General features: G+C 40.5%; 1 protein-coding gene across 3 annotated transcripts in view; it reads right to left on the bottom strand.

The window, feature by feature from the left end:
* Positions 1-21,835, bottom strand: part of bcas3 (BCAS3 microtubule associated cell migration factor) — a 304,969-nt gene that overhangs the window by 191,915 nt on the left and 91,219 nt on the right. For all 3 annotated transcript variants that reach the window (XM_046388328.1, XM_046388329.1, XM_046388330.1), the window contains exons 17-20: positions 12,273-12,397; positions 11,913-12,078; positions 11,735-11,832; positions 3,569-3,669 (exon numbers count right to left, since the gene is read on the bottom strand). In XM_046388328.1, the coding sequence (XP_046244284.1) occupies positions 3,569-3,669; positions 11,735-11,832; positions 11,913-12,078; positions 12,273-12,397 (490 nt within the window). The remainder of the gene's footprint in view (positions 1-3,568; positions 3,670-11,734; positions 11,833-11,912; positions 12,079-12,272; positions 12,398-21,835) is intronic.

Raw genomic sequence — 21,835 nt, 5'->3', positions numbered from 1 at the left:
ACATTGACAATAAATAACGTATAATCCAAAGATGGGGACAAATAATCATGCCCATTGTCCTAAAAGAAGGCCTAAAATTCCACCAGCCATCAACTGCTATGGTCTATGTCACACCCCTTCCATCATATCTCTCAACCCAACCGGTCAAGGCAGATGGCCGCCCATCTTGAGCCGGGGTCTGCTCCGAGGTTTCTGCCTTCTAAAAGGCAGTTTTTCCTCGCCACTGTCGCCAAGTGCTTGCTCAAGGGGGAATGTTGGGCTTTCTCTATTTTACAATTTAATTAAAGAGTTTGGTCTAGACTTGCTCAAATTGGAAAGTGTCATGAGATAACTTTTGTTGTGAATTGGTGCTATATAAATAAACTGAATTGAATTGAAACTGAATATCAAAACCTGAGGTGAACAGAAGTTTTGTTATCCAGTGATGCTGGAGTGCCCCGAAACACTTCATGTCTTTTCAATATAGCCTATATGTATTTAGCATTTCTCAATCCACCAAGCTATTGTGCTTTATATGTTCTACTCTTTTCCCAAATTGCAAAGACACTGGAGTAAAAACAAATTTCCATACAGAACAGATCAACAGTGATTTTAGTCGAGTCCTTTCAGTTCATGTATAGTCTGACATGTTCCACAAGAGCTACTTCCAAATCTTACTACATAAATCCTAGGGCATGAAGAGTTGTACCATAACATCTGCAATCACTGGTGAATGCACCACAACCCCTGCTCTAACAGGAGGTCGCCAAAATTCGGGATTAGTGCAATGGATAGTTTTGCTCCTGGCAAACTATCATGGCAGATATGAACCTAGGCCTCTGCAAGCTAAGTGGGATGCATTTTAACTAATCAATTATGCATGCAGTGGAATTATTGATGGTGAAAATGTAGTGGGTTACCTGCCGGCACCAGGGATGAGTACGCTGAGGGTTAACCAAGCTGAAACAACTAGGGTGTGTGTACTGGATTTTCTAACATGTTTTGAACAAATACTGTGAACATCTGAGCACAATTTGGGATGGCAAGTGTGATGAAGAAAAAGACACAGTGACACTATTTGACTTAGTAAGAAAGAAAATTATGTGAAACCCAAAGATGAGTACCCAATTTCTCTATGTGCAAGCATATATATTGACAAGACTGTAAAAATTAAATAAACTGAAGACGGAATCCATGCAGTCACATATCAGGTATCCACAATTTTGGAGTGCTAATTCTCAACTTTATATCAAAAAAACAAACAAACAAACTTTTCACCTGGAATGGTGAGATGCCATGTCCAAATCAATGTTCAATTTTGTCCTTATAAAACAGTTGGAAAAAGGTAGAAAGGGCACCTGTTAAAATTGCCCATAATCTGGGTCAAAATCCAGATGAGTTAAAGCAGTGATACTCATAATCAACGCAGCGTGGCCACCTGAGTCAAAGTTGTGCGATCCAATAAAACACATAACTGGTGTAGTGTGGCTTTTATTTTAAATTATAAACAGCAAACATTTCCCTCCAGATGCGTCCATCTCATGGACACACCTGTATGAACCGCTGCCACGAGCTAATAAAAAGATCTGAGAAGCACTCTGGTCACTGGCTGCTCACCATCTGCCCCATCGTTCACTACGCATGGGTGTTTTCACAGCACTGAGTAAATAAATGGCTGTTTGCGCCTGCCATTGTTTCTGTCAACCTCATATCCAAAAAAAAGAAAAAAAGCAAAAAACTGCCCACGCCTTTGTTGCGCAGCAGTCTGATTTGGTTTGAAAGTATGGGAATAAATCAGTCTCAAAATGTTCACAAATGTGTACTACATGATATACACATGAACTATTTGTCTGAGAATTTGTGTGTAATTTCGGGGACTCACAGATGCGTGTTCCAATCCAGACACAAATAACAAGCAGTTTGAAGGCATGTAAAAATGTTCTACGGTTTTCACTGTCACACATCTGATAACTTTCAATTTTGAAAAGCTTCCTGTGTACGAATGTCCAGAAATATTTGTGTAGTTTACATTTGCACGTGCAGCTTTGAGACACTGTTCACAGCCTCCAGCTCCGCACAGATCCAATGCAAGCAAATGCGTGATGCGTTTAAGTGATAAAGGAAATGTGGGTCATCTAGGACTTTTGGTTAATGTGTGTAAAATTTCAAAGTTGGAAAGACATTTTTCTAAACAGATCAGCAGAATAGCTTGTCACTGCTCATTAAGAAGACACACATTTACGAACTACAGCCGCTACACAGTAACCTATCAATGTAAATACAATTATACAATTAAATAAAATCATTTAGGCTACTGCTCTGTGGTGTAATTATTTTGTTCTTCTCTCTTGCTGGGAATACAGTTAGTCCAAGCAAATATCAGGTGTTGTGCTCATACTCGTGGCTTATCCTCTTAAGTGTGTATACTTAAAATGAACCATTGTAAGCAAAATGTATATTCGCAATATGAAAATACACGACATAGACAAAAGTATTGGGTTGGCAGGGGTTGGGCTTGGCCTCTTACTTCCAGTGAAGGGAATTATTCATGCTTCAGCATACCAAGACATTTTGGACAATGCTATGCTTCCAACTTTGTGGCAACAGTTTGGGGAAGGCCCTTTTCTATTCCAGCATGACTGCAGTGCACAAAGCAAGGTCCATGAAGACATGACTGGATGGGTTCAGTGTGGGAGAACTTGACTGGCCCACGCAGAACCTTAACCTTAAAACCCATCAAACAAATTTGGGATGAAATGGAACGGAGACTGTGAGCCAGACCTTTTCGTCCAACATCAGTGTCTGACCTCCCAAACGCTCTACTGCATGAATGGGCCAAAATTCCCCACAGAAATTTTTTTGTAAAGCCTTCCCAGAAGAGTCATAGCTGTCCTAGCTGCAAAGCTGTCTGTGTAGAGTACAATGCCACTCAAGTCCCTGCTGGTGTAATGGACAGGTGGCCCAATACTTTTATCTATATAGTGTAGTTATAAGTGCAATACCTCAGGCAACATCAGATAATGTTATCTGTGTCTGTTTGTCTCTAAATCTTGCCATTATACAATAACAGTGTCAAAAAAACAAACACACACCATTGTTATGTTGTGCTTCATGAAAATCTTTCCATGCACTTAGCCCTTGTTACGCCACTGTTTGACTATGTGCTGGAATGATAGACCATTTCACAAACTTTAACGTACAATAAGTAAATGCCAGATCATCAGATTTATTCATTCATTCATTCATTGATCAGCTTTCCTCATGGGTGCTTAACCTTTCCAGCAGGTGCTCACGCACCCACAGGATCGGCACATGCACGTACAAAGACGTAACGCTTTAAGCCCTTCTGTATTGAATTTGTTTTGCATGGTGCTATTAAATGTATGGAAATATTATTTACTGGACAACAAGTACCAGTCAGGTGGCTATTGCATCATAAGGAAACAAACATATGGGCAGAATCTTTTCTTCAAGAATCATATTTGTTGCGAGTTGTGACCGAGACCACAGCAAACAAGCACAGTATGTGATCTCAATGCTTGTCACAGACTTAATGTCAGTGACGTACTGGATAAGGTAGAGGTCTGACCTGAGAGAGCCACTCCTCGTCCTCCTGGCCACTGTGGTCCGACGCCAGGCTGTCTGATGACTCGTGACGAGTGATTGGACCTGGACTTCCTGGGGGCATTGCTGAGAGCACACACAAGTACACACAAAAGATTATATGAAAATATACCAAATGATGACATTTGATTTTTTTTTGAAGCTGACATTTTATTGATTTGTTTGTTTATTTATTTTGCCAATGTCCAACGTCATCATAGATTTCAAGCCAAAAAGCCATCTCTGAAATTCTAGTATTGCAATGCTTCCTGCATAATAATATTCCTGAAAAGGCTTTCAACATCATAAAATACTGCACAGACGCAGCTGTCAGAGAGGAACATCAGCAAGTTAAAACTGACTGAGTAGTCAAAGCTGATCAGCGAATCACATATTGGCATTAACTGCTTACACGTATCAGCTTGTGAAGGAAAATGATAAGTGACAAATGGTTTACTGAAGTGTGTTAGAGTCATTAAGGCCTGACTGATATGGGTTTTGATAACCAGTATTGATATTGTAGTGTTTAATGTCCAGCACATATGAGAGTGTTATTTTGTAAACTCAAAAGCAACCGATAAAAAGAGCAAAAAAAAGTTTTTTCTTTCTTTCTCATATGGGCATATGGGTGTGTGCCAACATGCGTGAAGCGTGAACAAGTGTCAGACTCAGAGAAACACTCTCTCTGTCGGAGTGTGTGTGTGTGTGTGTGTTTTATAAGAGAGAGGGAGTGACAGGGAGACCCAGAAACAGATGGGGCTCTTGCAGGCTTGAATAAGCAGGCGTGGAGAATGAGGCCTAATGTGTAGAATCAGGCCTTTCTCTGTCTTCCACCTCAGGGATGGGCTTTGTTTAACACAGGACTGGCTAATAAACTTGTCAAGTCCACATCTGGAACACACGAGGCACTCATGTCTTTATCCACACACACTCGCACACTTGCACGTGCCAGGTGTTCACGCCTGATGGAGGTAGTTTGGTGTTTGACACCTCTGTTACTAATGTCACATCCACCCCCAACCCTTCACACACAGTGACCTTATGAAGTATGAGGTTTGCACAGTTCTTAGACCTGTCTCTGAAGTAGTGCTCAGAGTTGGATTTGAAAAAAAGAATATGTTTGGAAGGACTGGGTAGTTTGAGTGAGCAGCCACCATGGCTGAAGAGGAAGAGAAAAAAAGCGCCACCTACTGAAACTGCATCAACAGAAAACCAAGAGATACAGAAAAAATTGCATTGAACAAAGTGTGAAAAACACAGTGTATTTCACAGCCAGTTGATGCTTATTTTTACATGATTGATTTATTGATTTCAAATCTGTCGATGACTGTTGATGTTGGTGGTTGATGGTTTTTTTGTTGAATTGGTACTGTTTTACTACTAGATAGAAATAAGGTACAATGGTCAATATATCTGTGAGCAGTTCTAATAATGTAGCCATTGCAAACCAAATCGTACAAAGAAACTGTTGTATTGAATTTGTTGTAACACTCCTTTAAGAGGGCCAGTTCATCCAAATTACAAAACATTAATTTACTTTTAGAAGTATCTAGCTTATTTTGTCTTAGAAAAACATCAGGGATAATTTGGGTGAAATGATCCACACACACTATAGTGTACTGTGCAGAGGGAAGGTGAGCTCGGGCTATAGTCAGAAACAACAAGGCAGAGAAGGGCTGTCATGTTGTTTTAGGAGAGAGAAGAGAGAAGAACAAAGCCTGTGTTGTGTTACTTATTAAACAAAATCACGACTCCCCTATTTCCTACCACTGCCCCCCCACCCCTCCCCCCACCTTGTTCTCTGACCCTTGGGGCCAATAGCTGTTCCCTAATTAATTATTGATGTACTGAAGCAGTTGGTGGACTAGCTGGATCAAGTTTCCAATGCAAGAGAGGGTTTTGAATGGACAGTCACAGCCAGGCTCCGGTGTGGGGAACTAGTGGTCATCCCCATGGATCAAGCAAAGAAATAACCCACGTGTGTGTGTGTGTGTGTGTGTGTGTGTGTGTGTGTGTGTGTGTGTGTGTGTGTGTGTGTGTGTGTGTGTGGTAGTAGGCATGTCAGGAGGAGCCAGACTGACCAAGACAGTTAGAGTCATATCGGCCCATCTTAGTGTCAGACTAGCCAGCCACTCAGCCTTCTGCTTTTACAACACTCATTACTGGCCCTTAAGAGACAGAGTGTCGATACAATTTCAAAGACAGCAAATTTTTAAGAGCAAACTTATTGCACCGCACTCAAGAAACAAGTCTAAATGTATGGGTATCGGCAGAGTAGAAATGACAGTGTCTGAAACATCAGAGAAGAAGTGAGTTGCACAGTGTCATTACTTAGATAATATCAAAGACATATGGGACAGAATGTGCCTCAATTCATTAGTAATAATCTTGTGAAGGTAAAATGCATATTTACAGCACTTGCCAGAATGCAACTGTGGCTCCTAACACGTACAGTAGAACAATTTCCAAAGGAACACAAAATAAGCATAGAACAGAAGAAAATGGTGACTGTCAGCCTTGTGCAGGCCACACACACCATCACTAAAGAGCGAAACCATTCAGATCCTGGTTTTGATTTCATGGCTAGCAGACCTGTACCACTGCCTTGGGATGGAAATTTGTTTGCAACTATTTGGTGTTAAAGATATGATATGTAACATTTCCGCTTTAAAATGCATGTATAAAAAATGACAAGACTTTCTCTATATATTTTGTTGAGTTGTGTATTTATGTTTCCTCAAATGTTTCCAACTTCCAGGTGAGAGCCAAATGGACTGGCAGACTTGCACACAATTTTATGGAAAGCTTGCCAAAGAACAGTTAATTAACTGTTTATTATAACTGGCAAAAGGGGGTAGGGCCTATAACACACAGGGACATAATTTCTATCTATGAGGCTGAAGTTTTTATTGGAGGTCAAGTGTTTGTGAGGTTGTGTGTGATACATGGATGTAGCTATTGCTAATTCATGCTTGTCTGGCTTTTCCTAATCTCTAAATCTAATAGCTCTGGGTGTGTTAGCTCCTTTTGGGCAGTAGCCTACTATGAATTAATTCTATGTATTACAATACATCAAGCAGATTTGCAGTACGGTAAAATTCCTGTATGAATATCTGTAATTCTCAGGTATTTAATCTGATAGATTAGCCAAAATTGCCAAAAAGTGTCTTGGTTGGTTTTTTAATACAAAATAGTGTGTCAGCTAATTTGAAAGGAAATTTATTTAAGTATGATATATATATATATATATATATATATATATATATATATAGTGATATTTTTATGTAGTTTTTAAATGGAGAGATGCGTGTTGGATGAAGTCTACAAATATGGTATAGTCTTATTTTCGTTCCATATAACTGACAATGAATTTTCTGATTGTGTGGGTTTTAAAATTCCGAAAAAACAAACAAACCAAAAAACAGTCAGTGTGCAATTATAAGACCTACTTCTGGTAAAAAAAATAACAACAAAATTCCAATCAGAAGGGCTATGACAAGCTACTTGCTAATGCTGGTTAGCATCAAAGATGAACATAAATTACAACTGATGAAAAATGATTTCCAGACAACTCATACTAACCAAACTTCATTCATAATGATGAAGTTTGGTTAGTTTTTTGTTCTGTTTCTTTAATAATCACTCTTACAATTATGTACACACCCACATAACCAGAAAAATGATCTTCCCTAAAACAGCAGAGGAAAAGAGTTGTGTCACAGTCTTTATTGACTGTGCAGAGAGTGGTGTTTTGCCGTGCTGAAGACTGCTAGCCAGTGGCCTGTTAGCCAGAGCAGTGAAGCAGGGAGTCAGAACAAGAACAAAGGCTGCCTAGGTATTGATGTAGCCCGACCTCCCAGGGCCTTGGGCCAGGGGCCGGACAGACCGATCTCCAGGGATAGATAAGAAGCTAACAATCTAATAGATCTGGAGAGCAGGCTGCACAGTGGACAGAGAGTAGCTGTCTTGTCTGGACTGTTCACCTTTATCTCCTGAATTGTGTTTTTTAAAGATTCATCTTCTTTTATTTTTCCTCTCTCTACTTTGACCTGCCACACATGGTTGCCAGAAGTTTCACTTGCTAGGCTCCCTCTCAACTGCTCCACCTGTCTCTCTTCTCACTTTTCTCTCTTCTCACTTTCCCCTTTTGAGTAGTGCTCTGGCAGATAGGTGCTGGCATACTGACAGACTGGAATGGCTTAGTCATTATATATCATTCAAGTCCTATGTGACTGACAGTTCCTTCATTCAGCCAGCGCTACGCTTACCCCATCCTTTCTCTGCCTCTCTTTGATTACTGACCCAGTCATGGCGCCATGGTTTCTCTTTACCTAACGCCTGATGCTCCAAAGCCTTCACTCTGGCCCCTTTCTCAGAGCAATTAGATCTATCGACGAGGCAACTGTGGCTGGCCTGTCATGGGCCTCAAAGTCCCAAGAGAGCAGCCAAGCTAGCCAGTCAGTCAGTCTCCACAATTAGCACATTATATGACAGGTAGGGAGGGAAGGGCCCAAGGCCAAAAAGCATAGCCTCTGTGCTAGCGTCATTGCCAGGCTCAATGGAGCCAGGCAGAAATCCAGGTGGTAAATTATTCACTGGTTTGTTTGCTTCAGAGCAACTTTGTGGTGAGGGGAAGAGGTGTTAGAAAACATACTGCGCACACTAGATAAACATCACCCTGACAAAAAAAATCTCTCTGGGAAAAAAAGTATCAATGTAACTTCAAGGGTGTGAAAATCCTCACATTCATTAAAGCATACATAGTGCTATGATAGGGATTAGATCAATCATTCTGTAGTTATCCCCTCCAACACCTCTGGCCAGAAGAAAAGGGACCATTCATACACTTGCCTAAATAGACAAATGGGTACTTTAGGAGAGACAGACAGAAATCCTGTGATTCCACTTCAGTTACAGACAGAAGATTCTCCAAACACTAAAAACTTGGCTTGATACTGCTTTTATTAAGCCAGATCATAATACTGCATCTCCTCTATTTGTGAGTATACTGTATAATGTGTGTCTCTTTCTTCCTTATCTCTCAAAGACAGTGCTGCATATTGCCGTCCTCTGCAAGGCTGAGTGCTGCCAGTAGCTGCTACAGATGGACAGGTGGAGATAGTGACCATGAAGTGGCGCCACTGCTGCCTTTTATCATCCCGTCCTGGAGGCTCCGGTCTGGCCTGACCCCGGCCCTTCCTCTCCCCTTCCTATTTCTTTCCCTGCATACTGCATTTTTAATCAGCCTGGGTCATCCAATATAGAGCCACGAGACCAGAGACCATGCCCTGTCAATCAAGCGCTGCCACCTCTTTGCCTTGCACCGTCTTTCCAGAAACGTAGTCATAGTTCGTTAGACAGTTAGCTAGGGATATTTGTGTAGATTTCTGACCGTCCTTCTTTGACTCTTTCAGTACTTTTATTTCTCGTTTGATAGTAAAAACTTCCTTGTCTCTTTTGCTCTCTTCCTTTTTTCTCTCTTTTGTGATGGTTGTATCCACAATGTAAATTAGGTCTTGATAGCACAATTTGTTCTGCACGTAAGAACAGTGTGTCTTTTCAGTTTCCTCTGCAGCAGCATGATCTTTATGCTCAGCAAGAGGCAGCTGGACAAGGGGTGTAGTGCTGTGCTATAATTCATCCTAAGGTCAAATCGACTCTTTCTCCTGGATCACTTCTCTTTTGCATTGCCAAGCCCTGGAGGAAACGACTGAGGAGAGGGCTGGCAAGGGACGCATGCTGAGAAACAGGATGTTGAGAGTCCGTGCTCGGGTGCAAAGCACAGAAATGGAAGGTGGCACTCCAAGAGCAACTCAGCCGGTGTCGGTGGTGTATAGGACGCTGACCCAGAGGGAAAATGGCAAGAGCACAAGAAGTGGGTAGAGGGCTGAACAATTATGTTTATAGCATCTTGACCTTGCATCTGTTCACACTTGGTTGGTTTGAGGAATAAAGAGACACAGTGTTATTTGGCTATTGTTAATTGGATGTAAATGTTAATGCAATGAATCGTTCTCATTATGCAGCCAGTTCCGCTGCCCATGCTGGCAGGGAGAATGGTGGAAAAAGCTGACGCCCGCGCCCGTCACCCCAAAGTGTCCTCATCGCTCTGACACTAGGAGAGACCATTAGCACTAATTTGAGAAAATATCCTACCAGTTAGACCTAGAGCACTGCAGAAGTCATCGGAGAAGAGTAGAGAGATTAGGGTAAACACAGCCACCACTTGCCCTGGAGCAGCCGCAAGAGATAATTACAGATTTTGTGTGTTTATAATTATGGAGTGAGCTCAAAACGCCAGCCTATTCCAGGGGGTGGATTGATTCCGTGTGTGACCATCCGTATGCACTCACAAACGCATGTGAATTGGCCTTTCAGTAGGCAAGCTAAAGTTCTCACTGCTCTGTATTTGTTACTGAATTAGAGAGAGTTTAGGGTGTCAGCTAATTGGTCTGAGTCTGGCATCTTATAGCATCGCGCTAGCATGTCCTGGAGCAGGCGTGTAGTGTGGGCAGCAAACGATAGATTCAAGTTTCAGAACAGAACAGAAGAAGTAGGAATACTTCTGATAGGGCTCAGAGGATATGAAAAGGCGGAAGTATCATTCACTGATGTCTTGGAGAAAGGAAATGTTATGGCTGCTGACTGGAAAGGTCTCTCTCAGCATGTGGCACCAATATGAGGCTGAGGGCAGGCTTTCAACACAGCCATCAGGGAAAATCAGCAGGGATTAGGGGTCACCTATTTGACTAATAATGCATAAGGTGCATACAGAAAACATATATGGTTGTGTTAGCCTGTGTAACCAAAACACACAGAGACTGTATTTTTTGATTCATACATATAATAAACAAACATAGTCAATACAGAGCAGACAAACACTTCAAGTCGTATCATTTCAAATGATACTTCATTTATATATTTTTATGTATAAATGAATATGAATATATAAATGAAAACTTGTGAAAAAAAAGTTTTCATTTATATATGAATATATAGATGAAAACTTTTTTCACAAGTAATAATACTAAATAAATCAGTTAAAATAAAGAATCATGTAATAAGAGGAAAGGGGAAAAAATTAACAACTCTGTGGCATAGTGCGATACAGGTTAACATTCAATAAAAACAAAAAGTTTACATCTGTGAAAATAGTGGCAGTGATAAGCACAAAAAATGTGCTTAGCTGTAATTTGAAAAAAGTATTTATTTTTCACCTCAGCCTCTAAATTCTGAAATGCTCTATCTAATCATAGTATCTATCAGATTCATAAGAAGAAGAAGAAAGTGACATATTTTGTCATTGGAGGGAACTCACTCCAACGAAATTCGTGCTCTGCATTTAACCCACCCAAGTGACGTGCACACACACACAGCAAACCCGGGGCAGTGGGCGACCGCGTGCAGCGCCCGGGGAGCAGTGGGGGTTAGGTACCTTGCTCAAGGGTACCTCAGCCATGGACACCGGGACGGGGAATCGAACCAGCGATCCACCGGTTACGGGTCCGACACCCTAACCGCTGATCCACGACTGCCCCTAAAACTGCCCTCAGCAGGTATCTTTGCTCTATCCTGACCATATTTCTGTCATCTAAAAATGTGCAGTTCAGTACACAGTACCCATCCATCCAACCCTTATCAATAAGCGCTTATCCTTTGGAGGGTCACAGTGGGCTGGAGTATATCCCAGCTGGCAGTGAGGTAGAGGAGGGGTTCATCACAGGACTGACACAAAGACAAACAATCGCTCACGCTCAAATTTACACCAACTGGCAATTTTGACTCATCAATTCACCTAACCTGCATGTCTTTGGACTGTGGGAAGAAGCCGGAGAATCCAGAGGGAACCCACACGACACAAGGAAGACATAAAAACCCCACACAGAAGACTAAGTGAAGACTAAAAATAAATTCATAACCGATGAGTTTTTACTGCAAGCTTGTAACACTATCATGTTTCCTTCTTGATTGGGATCCAGATGAGCTGAAACCTGAGTTGCCTAGAGCAAATTTGCATTGACTTACATCTTCTCACAGACTTATGTTGCACTTCTGCTTCTGCAAAATGTTACATTGTATTCTTTTTGGACACTACCTGATACTATGAACACTCTTTAATTAACACAAAAATAAGGATTCATTTGGAACTTACCAGCGAGAAGGTACTGGTAGTACTGCACCAAGTCTGAGGCCAGCACCAAGGGGTGGTTGGAGTTGAAGGGTGGCTGTAGCTCATTCCACTGTGGAGTCCTGTTCCAAAAAAACATTTTAACTTTGAGAACACATTTAAGGTACTTTTATCTAAAATAGAGTGGTCAACACAGTGTTACCTGGCTAGAGTCCAGCAGGCTCTTGGACAGGTGCTGAGCTCCAGTGGTGTGTCATCACTAATCTTTTGAGCAGTGCTAACTGGTCGAGGCTCCAGGACATGCTCCACCAAATTACCGTAGCAACTGATAATGTACAGTGAGTCAACAACTGACTGCCTGGACTGATCTGTGAGGAGGATGTGGAAGAAGAGATAAAAATACTTCTTTAGTAAAAAAGTGCATTGTTCATAATGAGAGAGAAACATCTGTGAAGATTTTGTAACCATTAGACATTAGGTTTTCACTTTTAGGGAGACATATTTGGACTTAGCCAGGACATTGATTAGAAAATGTGAGAAGCACCTGTGGCCATGGTCTAACCTTTCTCTCTTTTCATGTTGGGGTTGGTGATGAACCAGGAGCGAGATGAGGCAAAGATGGCAGCCACACAGAACTCTCCTCCACTGGATTTGCTCGGGGATATCTGAGGGGGCGGCTTAGCTTTGCTTCAGGAGGGAAAAGAGTACAAAATTCAGAAGTAAAATTACAAATTCAAAGATTATACCAAATAACCAGTACAATATAAGACCATATTTCCCATGAACCACAATGCTTAAAGGCAGCACACTTCCTGTCTTGTGTAAGACAAAAAGCAAACAAATTAACAACAAAAAACCATACATTTTCCCTTCAAAACTGACTAGGTACAAAATATAAACTACTACTACTAACTACACTACTCATCAACAGTCAATAATGACCTTAATGTTTTAAAATATCTGATGATTTATAGATGTTACAATGAAATATGCATCATCACTTTTGAGACCAGCATTTAGACATGTTTGCGAAATGAAAGATAACCGGAATCCACTTTAGAAGAGTTCAATAGTGTAACACAAGAAATATAACACCTTAGGGGAAAGTACACGAACATTACACAGTGGCATCTGTAAACAGTACACACAAACTTCATGACAATGCTTTGCATGCAAAGGTGCTAAGCAAGGGGAATTTAAATGTCTGCAAATTAAACATCCACCAGAACATAAGAAAATTAAATTTGCTCAGACACAAATGTTGATGTATGAAACATTCAGAAAATAAACAAGATCAGAACAAATCTCAGAAACATCTGCCTTACAAAATGACCACCTGCTGATCACCCCTGACACGCAATTTAGCCACACAGTTTGAGACAGTGTAAAAGTTTTCTAACCCGTTTGATACTGAGCCAAATGCCAAATGGACCAGTATACCAAATTTTACCAATAGATGTTGCTGGTCCATCAGCACAACTATGTTTTTATTTCTCACAACCATTCAACTGAACTTTTCTTCTAACATTTAACATGATTAACAAAATAATAGAGTAAAGCTTCAACTTGGTGAAACTTGAGAAAACATGACAGCAGCTATAGTTTTCCACAATATGTTCCTCCAAATGTTTCACCATCAAAGTCTTGTTAAGAAATGAAGGGTTTCTGTTCACTGAAATGCTAGAGGACTTTTAATTTGAAACAGATAAAGGAAATGTTGACTGATATTGATAGCTTATTGCCGTATCTTTAACATTGCAAGGGGAGTGAATCAAAATGAGGCTCCATACTGAAGGACTGTAGCGTGTAGCATGCCTACACAAAAAACCATTTGACCTCCAACACAAGGCCAACAAAAAGCAGAAATCTAACAAACCCTGTGAGGTATATTCCAGATCATCATTCTATCTGAAAAGTAAGTAATGTATTAGACAGTATACATCAATTAAATGTGCTACTGCCATAAGTTTCTTTTAGACCAATAGTGGCGCACAGTTGGTCCTAGCTTTACTTGCGGCGCACCACATTACAATATCATACAGGGATCCACTGCATTCATCAGCCAAAAACTATTATGTATAAGAACACTATCCTGGTGCCATGCAGCATGTAATTTGCAGCATTGTGCTAAATTGCTGTTTACCCCACGGGGATTCAGATGTAAGAGACACTGTAATGATGATACTGCAACGTTCTAGAGTTGTCTGGGCTTTAAAAAAAAGGTTAACCATGGTGGTTTCTTGGTATTAAATCTGCTACTCACACTTTTAATATTAACTTACATTATACTCTAAAATCTAATTAACTAAGTTTAAACAGACAAAAGAGCAAGCCTGCAACCAAAACGAGCACACGATTTGGCTTCCATTGTTAAAGTGTGCACAGTTTGGCCAGCCATACTACTCGTAATGTTCTTCTAGCCTTGCTCACTGTCCAGCTCATCATCCTTGATGAGTGAACAATGTCAAATGACTGATTATAGGCCACATATTTTCAGCATACTTTCAGAGAGTTTGAATGTACACTAGGTTTAAGTATATAAGTATAAGTCCATGTTCGCGTCTTGTTTTGAAGTGGCACGCCTGTTCTTCCACGTAGTACAGACCAATAACCCCTTGAGTCAAACTGGATGCATATGATCTATATTTCTATATTTCAATATTTCTCACTCAATGGAATGTACACCTCACAACAGCAGCATCCAAGCAACCCTCCCTGGCTGCTTCACTTCATGGCAGCCACAGGAGAGAATTTATTGGGAGTTATTGGATTATTCAGCCTGTCAGGACTGTTAGAGAGGAAGCGGACACAGAAAGAGTTTTCAGCAGCAATAGCGTTCCCCATATGGTAGTGATCAGAGAACAGTAGCAAGGCCTGGTATTATTGTCCGGCCGTATAACCAACCTGGACAGTAAAACATGGTCACAGCAGATCAGGCATAAGGCAGGCTAAGGGCTTGAAGACTCATGGTGGTGTCATAGACTCCCAGAGGGGTGCTTAGTCTTGACCTTTTGAAACCACACTAGTGTGGAAGCAACATGCACAATTCTGTCTACACTCACATGGTAGGAAAAAAAAAAAAAAAACTAAAATTTTGTGTCTTCTGTTACACTATATTCCCAACTGTAATAAAAAAAATTGTAATCCAACTTATTCTCAGCTCAGGAAAGCTCTCAAATGCAAAATTTTGTACAGGTCTTCTTATGTCCACATGTGCTGGGATAGGCTGGAGCCACCATTGACATCAAACAGCATTAGTGGGTTACAGAAAGGATATGGATATGAAAACCCTGAATGCATTTCCATTAGGGGGAAATAAGTAGATTAGTTTAAGGCTGCATCCAAAATTTCCCAATAACATGTTATTTTGTAGACTAAAACAGCATGTGAGATTTTTTAGTATGTAAGAAACCTTTCATTTTGCTCGGCCTAATATATTTTTAAAATCAGGTCATTATTGGTATGGGTTACCATGGTTACCCGTCTCCAAGCAGCAAGTAGGCTCTCAGAAAACTACATGCTACACGCTGAGTCACATTTATCCATTCACGCACACATTTATGATCACAGACACTGCTATAAAAGATGCTGACCTGCTCATCAGTAGGAATATTGTGTATTTCCTGTCCAAAGTGCCCCACAGTTTCTACGCTCAATCATTCAGACATTCACTCACACATGAATGGAAACAGCCATCAGGAGCAATTTGGAGTTCAGTATTGTACCCAAGGACACTTCCAAATGCAGCTGGATCTGGGGATCAAACAACCAGTCTTTTGATTAATGAACTTGGACTTAACAATGTTTTGTCCATTCGGTCACGATCAAGTACATTTTCAAGTTTGGGATTAATCTGTGGACTAAATAATGTCAATTTAAGCACCACCTATTAGCAATTTCACAGATGTTTACAGTACAGTAAAATACCTGTAAATATAGTCAAAAAAAAAAAAAAAGAACTTAAAAGCTTCATTGTAGTGCACTGGAGCCACAAGCCAAACTGTATTTCTATCAAAGCTAGACGTTGATTAATGATGATTATATTTCGAGTGTTCTGAATGAGAGTGTTGCAGCAACAATCGCATTCTTAGTGGATGAAAGCACTGACACATCTAAATCTGCAGTTCTAAACTGTTGCTGTTATTACCCTCCCATGATCCTGGAGATGTAGGCTGGTTTGTATAAAAAGCTCTGACAATGACCGAACAACACTTCCTGTTGAACATGCCACCAAACAAAAAGTACAGACCTCATTGATATGTGGGCCTCACAGGAACCTGAGTGTAAAACAAAGTGAAATAAACTCTGTAATATAATGAAGTAAAGAATGCAGTTCAACGATAATACTTGTAGGGAAGATGGTGTATCAAGTAGTTCAACAAAGGTTTACTAGGTGCTGAAAGACCTGTTGCTGCTAAAACTTTCTTTCTCTTGCCTCCCTTTAGACTGTCAGCACCTCATAATTTATTCCATGGATGTAAGATGCTGATGTCTTTGTTTAGCCAACACCACGTGAAAGAGGGATCAGAAAAAAGGAAGTGGTGAAGATAGTCAAAAGAAAGGCGTCTATTTAAGTTCCATAGCTTGTATTTATTAGCGCTAGGTCAAGAGGGAGAAGGCTAAAGTACCAAATATCCACAGTAAGCCCTGTCTGTAAAAGGATGATAGAGGGGGAGATAAAGTCACATTCAGGATATTGCGTTGGCTAACTCCAGGGTGCCCTTGTCTTGTCCTCCAAGCTCTTCCTTGGGCCTATTCATTTGTCAGTGCATACAGAAGATAAAGCATTAAACAAACAGGTCCTAGCTATTCACTAGCTATGAGGGAGTATTTCCATTACTGCAGTTTCTCCAAAGGCATGACACCTTTCTTCTGCTTTTCAATCTCAACAATCCTGGACCAGTGTAAGGCAAATGAGAGGGAAAATACAATGGGAAAGAAATGAAAATAGACATAAAACATGTAAGATGTGTATAGTCACTAAATTTTCAAGACAATGTGAAAAGGTAAGGGAAACAAGGGATCTGTTAGGCACAAGACGCCATAAAACTTCTGTGTATTGCTCAAGAGAAGGAACAGTATTCCTGACTTTGGCTGTGTGGGAGATCTGTAAAGTCAAAGTTCTTCTTTGGTGAGGTGTTTAATTGCTGAAAACCTTGGTGTTCCATCTCTCCCATTGCTGGAAAATATGTTAAACCCTTAAAGGCCCTGTGGTTCACTGGTTTCAATAACCCAGGAAACACAAATCCTATTTCAGTGCAAGCTGATGTTGGTTTTCAAGGGTGAGAGCTTGGGGCTGAAGAATATACCACACACAGCAACTCACAATGTGCACTAAAACATATTCTAACCTCCTCACAGTCCTCATGTTGTCTTTGGACCTAAATCAAAGGTTAATAATAAATCAAGGTAAAACACTGTTTCATTCTGACAGGTTTTCATTTCTTGAAAAGAAAATGACACATCAGCAGGAAAGAATTTTTAGGAGGCACAGCAGAGATTAATGTATACACTATAACTAAGTACATATATGTAGTAACCATGTATATCAAGATGTATATTTGTAAGCCCATGATAGCAAGCTGTGACATCGGCTCCTCATTGTAGTCTCATGGCTGATGAGCTGGATTTGAGTCTCTTTGAAGGGGCCTCAGCTAGAGTCGCCAACAGGAGCAAAGATCACAGCTCGGTTCTTGTCTCCTCTGGGTACAGTGGCCACTAAAGTTTATTCATCTGTGTTTTAAATCATCCTTTCCTCTTGATCTCACTTGAAGTGCCTTAAAAGTGTAGGGGTTTCTAGCCTTATGACAGAGAGGCACGGCTCCAGCAGAAAAGAGCCTAACTGTGCTCTCCATATGTTTGGACAACCAGTTTTTGGAGTGTATCGGTGGTGGGGAATTGGGTTAGCCAGTGACAACAAGTTACAAAAGAAGTACCCAATATCATATTCTGAAATATAAATAAACAAAAAGAGAACTGGCAGTGGGGGTGGGGTGGGGGTGGGGTGTCACTACAAAAACGACAAATCTCTTTTTATCTTCTCCTTCCATAAGGCTGCCCTTTAAAAGGGAATGGAATCCATTTTCTTTGCAACTTTAATTCACTGAAGACTACTCTCATGTCATTTCCACTTTTAATTTAACAAATGAGGACTCTTGACTGAGCTAATAGCTTTTCCTCAAGGGCATAATTCAATCTGCGACATCAACCATCAAAGTCCTTTCACATTACTATGTCCAGGGCTAACATGAGGCGTCTCTGAAGGGGGATGGAAGTCCAGTGGCAGCTTCCATTTATTTTCAGGGCCCTCGCAGTAAACAAATATGATGGAGCTCATTTGAGCTAGCAATCCAGTGACAAAGAGCTGTACGGCTGTCGTTTGGCTGTCGATTTTGGGCCAAAGGGTTAATTCAAATCAGAAAAGGAGCTGGTATTAAGACTGCAACCAGGAATGGAAAGGAAGACAGAGAGAGGGAGTGAGAGGGGGCAGTCATATGGAGGACACATCCTTCAACGTCACATTTATTATTTTACAACAGCCCTTGGAAAAGAGGCAGCCTTGGGGCTGTGTTGAACACACAGCACTAATGACAACCACTGGGGAAACTCAGTGAACATTAGAGAACGGGCATCAAATGTTCAAGGATAAACAAGGACTTTTTTTTCTACCTGTTCCTATTCCCCATACTCAACCTTGTCTGCCACACAAACCATTTAAGTTTGTTAGCCTGTGGAGACATATTATTCAAATAACATTAATACATTATTATGTATGTTCATGTGTTTGGTGAGAAAACACAAAATCAGGTGCATAAAATTTAGAACATGAAATAGAAATCCGAGAACGTATGACACAGTGCATGGAAATAAAAAATGGCCCTGTCTCTAAAATTTGCTCATGAACTCTGGGTACTACTGAGCTTCCAGAAGGCATGCTAAAAGCTGAAACAGAAATTGGCAAATGGACTGTCATTGCTCACGTCTGAAGACATACACCATTAGAGAAACAATATAGGTTTAACTAGCTCCAATTTGAGCGGAAGGTAGTTATTGTTGAGGGTCAAGATTCCGATGCTAATGATGTGTACCTTTGAAAAGTATACGCTCTGAAATCACTAAGGGCCTAGATTAAGCGGAAGGTAAGACAGAAAGAAAAAAGCTTCAATTAAAAAGTATGAGTGACTGCCCACAACAAAAGACGAAACCCAAGACTTGGGGAAGGCACCACATGCTATTCATTTTCTTAAGTGAATGGAGTCAACAGGGAGGAGCTGGAGAGCAGGGAGCAGGGAAGGGAAAAGTTCACTTCACTGAGCCACTCAATCATCTCTCCATAAGTGACTCTGTCATAATGGGGCTTCTTTTAAAAGCTTGTAAGCATCTGATTTCACAAGACAGTGTTGACAAGAGACTTGGCTTCGGCCCCCTGAAAGAAAAAGTTCCTTGAATAGGAAGATGCTGGGCCCACTATCATTTGATTCTCAGGGCACTGAAAAATCTAGTCTGACTCCAAAGTTTAAAGCGAATGTTAATCATTTCCTATTCCCCTGAAAATTAGATTGAACAGATTTTTTTTTTCTGTTTTCAACAATACAAATTAGAAGCATGTCATTTACCTGTCTTGCTGACAGCATCTTTAGTCAAAATGAAAGCAATACCACAGGTATTGCTTTCAAGGAGCAGACAACTTTTTCTCAACAAACTTAGCTCAAAAAAAAAGTTAGCTCAAAACAAAACGCACAGATCTCCTCATCACTTCTGAACATTTGTGTCCTTTTTTGTATTCTAGAACTGAGTACAACACCATACTTATTTAAACTGCTGAAAAAAATTCAGAAGTCTGAAACAAAGCTAGGTTATTGCTGTACTGCTTGTATCTAGATTGGCAATAAATTTGTTGGTGTTAAGAATATGACATTAAGTGTAGATGAGCGTAAACAAGTAATAATATGAAAGTATCTGCAGATAGATGATATGATGTAACTGTAACAGTTTAGAGCACTACACTGATTATTGGTGCTTTCCAGTCACAGTGAGAAAGAAAACACGGAACGTGGAGAACAGAGTGGAGCTGAGGTAAATTGCACAATCAGGCGAAAATTCTCTCAGTGTTCATCAGTTTGAGTGACCTCGTTCACCTTACACACAGTCATTTGGCCCACTGCAACTACAAAATATTAAGCAGTACAGCTTTAAATTAAATTATTTAGTTATGATTAAGTAAACAGCCTGCAAAGCACATTTTAGGAGAGGCTTACATATCACTCACATTTCTATAACCACACAAGACACTGTCCACAATAATACCAGAATATGACAAGGCACAATTACTGCGTGCAAACACACATCAGACAAGGAAAAAAATGTAACCAAAGTGGGCTAAAAGAAAATTTGAACAACATGTGTTTTACACAAAGGCGTTATTCTTGGAAAAACATCATGGAGGGTCTAAACAGAAAGAAAAAAGAGAAAAAGACAGAGATGTCATTTTCTAGTGGGTGGCTTAAAGAAACCACATGATAACCAGGCAAAAAGTGCATGTTCACAATGCCCCGCAAGATGGACTGCGACCTATGATACATAGGTACAATGTTTTTTATTTTTGCAACCTTTTTATACAAAAATCAGGTAATGACTCAGATGAAGCCATAGCACTAAGTAGTAAACTGAACACAAATCCTGTTCACTTCACAGCTTTAACACAGTATGTCAAATCATCCAACTACACAAGCTCAACATAAACACACACACAAAAAAAAAAAAAAAAATTGAAGGGTTTGCAAAAAACACAACCAAAAAAAGGCACAAAAAAAGATGAGAAAATAAGAAACACTCCTCTTTGGGATTTTTTTCCCCCCTTGAGGAATGACGGCACAAACTCTGCGGAATGTGTTGAAAATATACCAGGAGACAAATGAGAGGTAAAGGAGGCGGTGTGCTGTGGCGAAGTATACAGTTGCATGCTGCCGAGGGAGCCAAGGAGGGGAGAAGCAAAACTCACCATGGAGTTTTAATGGCAAAACATCCCGCCCCAAAGAGGTAGGGTCTTCATGAAAGAGCGGTGGGGGAGGGTGAAGAGATAGACGGAAAAACCATTATTAAACTAGCACACTTGAGCAAACACACTTTTCACATTACATACTTTTTGACGTGTCTGTTTAAGTGCACAACACATATATGGCAGGAAACAGAATGTCTGTGCACTGAGATGGATTTGAAAACCTTCGGGATGGACTGATGATTCATCTGTTCAAGCTGCTCTGTAAAGTGTGATACCATATATTTGGCAGATGCAGCATGTTCGCAAACATATGTCTTTTTTTTTTTCTTATTATTACACTTTAAAGGGATTGGGTACATGTGCACAAACATGTAGGTCTGAACCCAGCCATGTAAATACTAAACAGAAAAACGATGGGAAACAGTTCTGATTGTTGAGAAAGAGAAAGAGAATGAAGAGTTTATTCAATTTGTATAATAACTGGGGACACCAATAAAACTAACAGGACTTGGGCATTGTTGAGACAAGGACTTGTGTGTTTGCATGTGACTGCTTTTTTTAGTGCAAATGTGTATTTATGGCTGAGTATTGTCTTGTGAATGTGCGTGCCTGTGTGGAAGTGAGGGTGTGGGCAAATGTGTATTCACTGTGATTATATTAACAAGTACACAGTGTGTGTGTGTGTGTGTGGTGTCTTTTTCAGGGTGTATTTCTGTCTATCTGTCAGTTTGTGCGTGTTTCTTATGTTTACAAGACATTAGGAGTGGGAGTGTGTTCCTGTGTTTATTCTGCATGTCCAGAGATAGTGACAGAGCTCCGTAAACAGTTTACAGTAAATAAGCCTTTTCCCTACAGCAATAAAGGTCCGATGAGACTGAACTCTGTCCCCATCAGCCAACCTCCCAGAGTCATGAAAAACAGACTCCCCAGCCAACCAAAGCACTCTGCAGTATTTCTTTTATTTTATCGCTTTCGCAGCATCCGCCTGGGCCCTCCCGACGATAGCACACAGTCCTCAATTAGTCTTGGTACATGGATGTGTAGAAAAATGTTACTCTGAGACATGGGGGATCAACAATTTACCCTGGAATGTCTTACTCCTGGAGCGCAAGTTGACAAATGAA

Source organism: Scatophagus argus, chromosome 5 (genome assembly GCF_020382885.2).
Source record: "Scatophagus argus isolate fScaArg1 chromosome 5, fScaArg1.pri, whole genome shotgun sequence".
Lineage (NCBI taxonomy): Eukaryota > Metazoa > Chordata > Actinopteri > Scatophagidae > Scatophagus > Scatophagus argus.
This window is presented reverse-complemented; position numbering and strand designations above follow the sequence as displayed.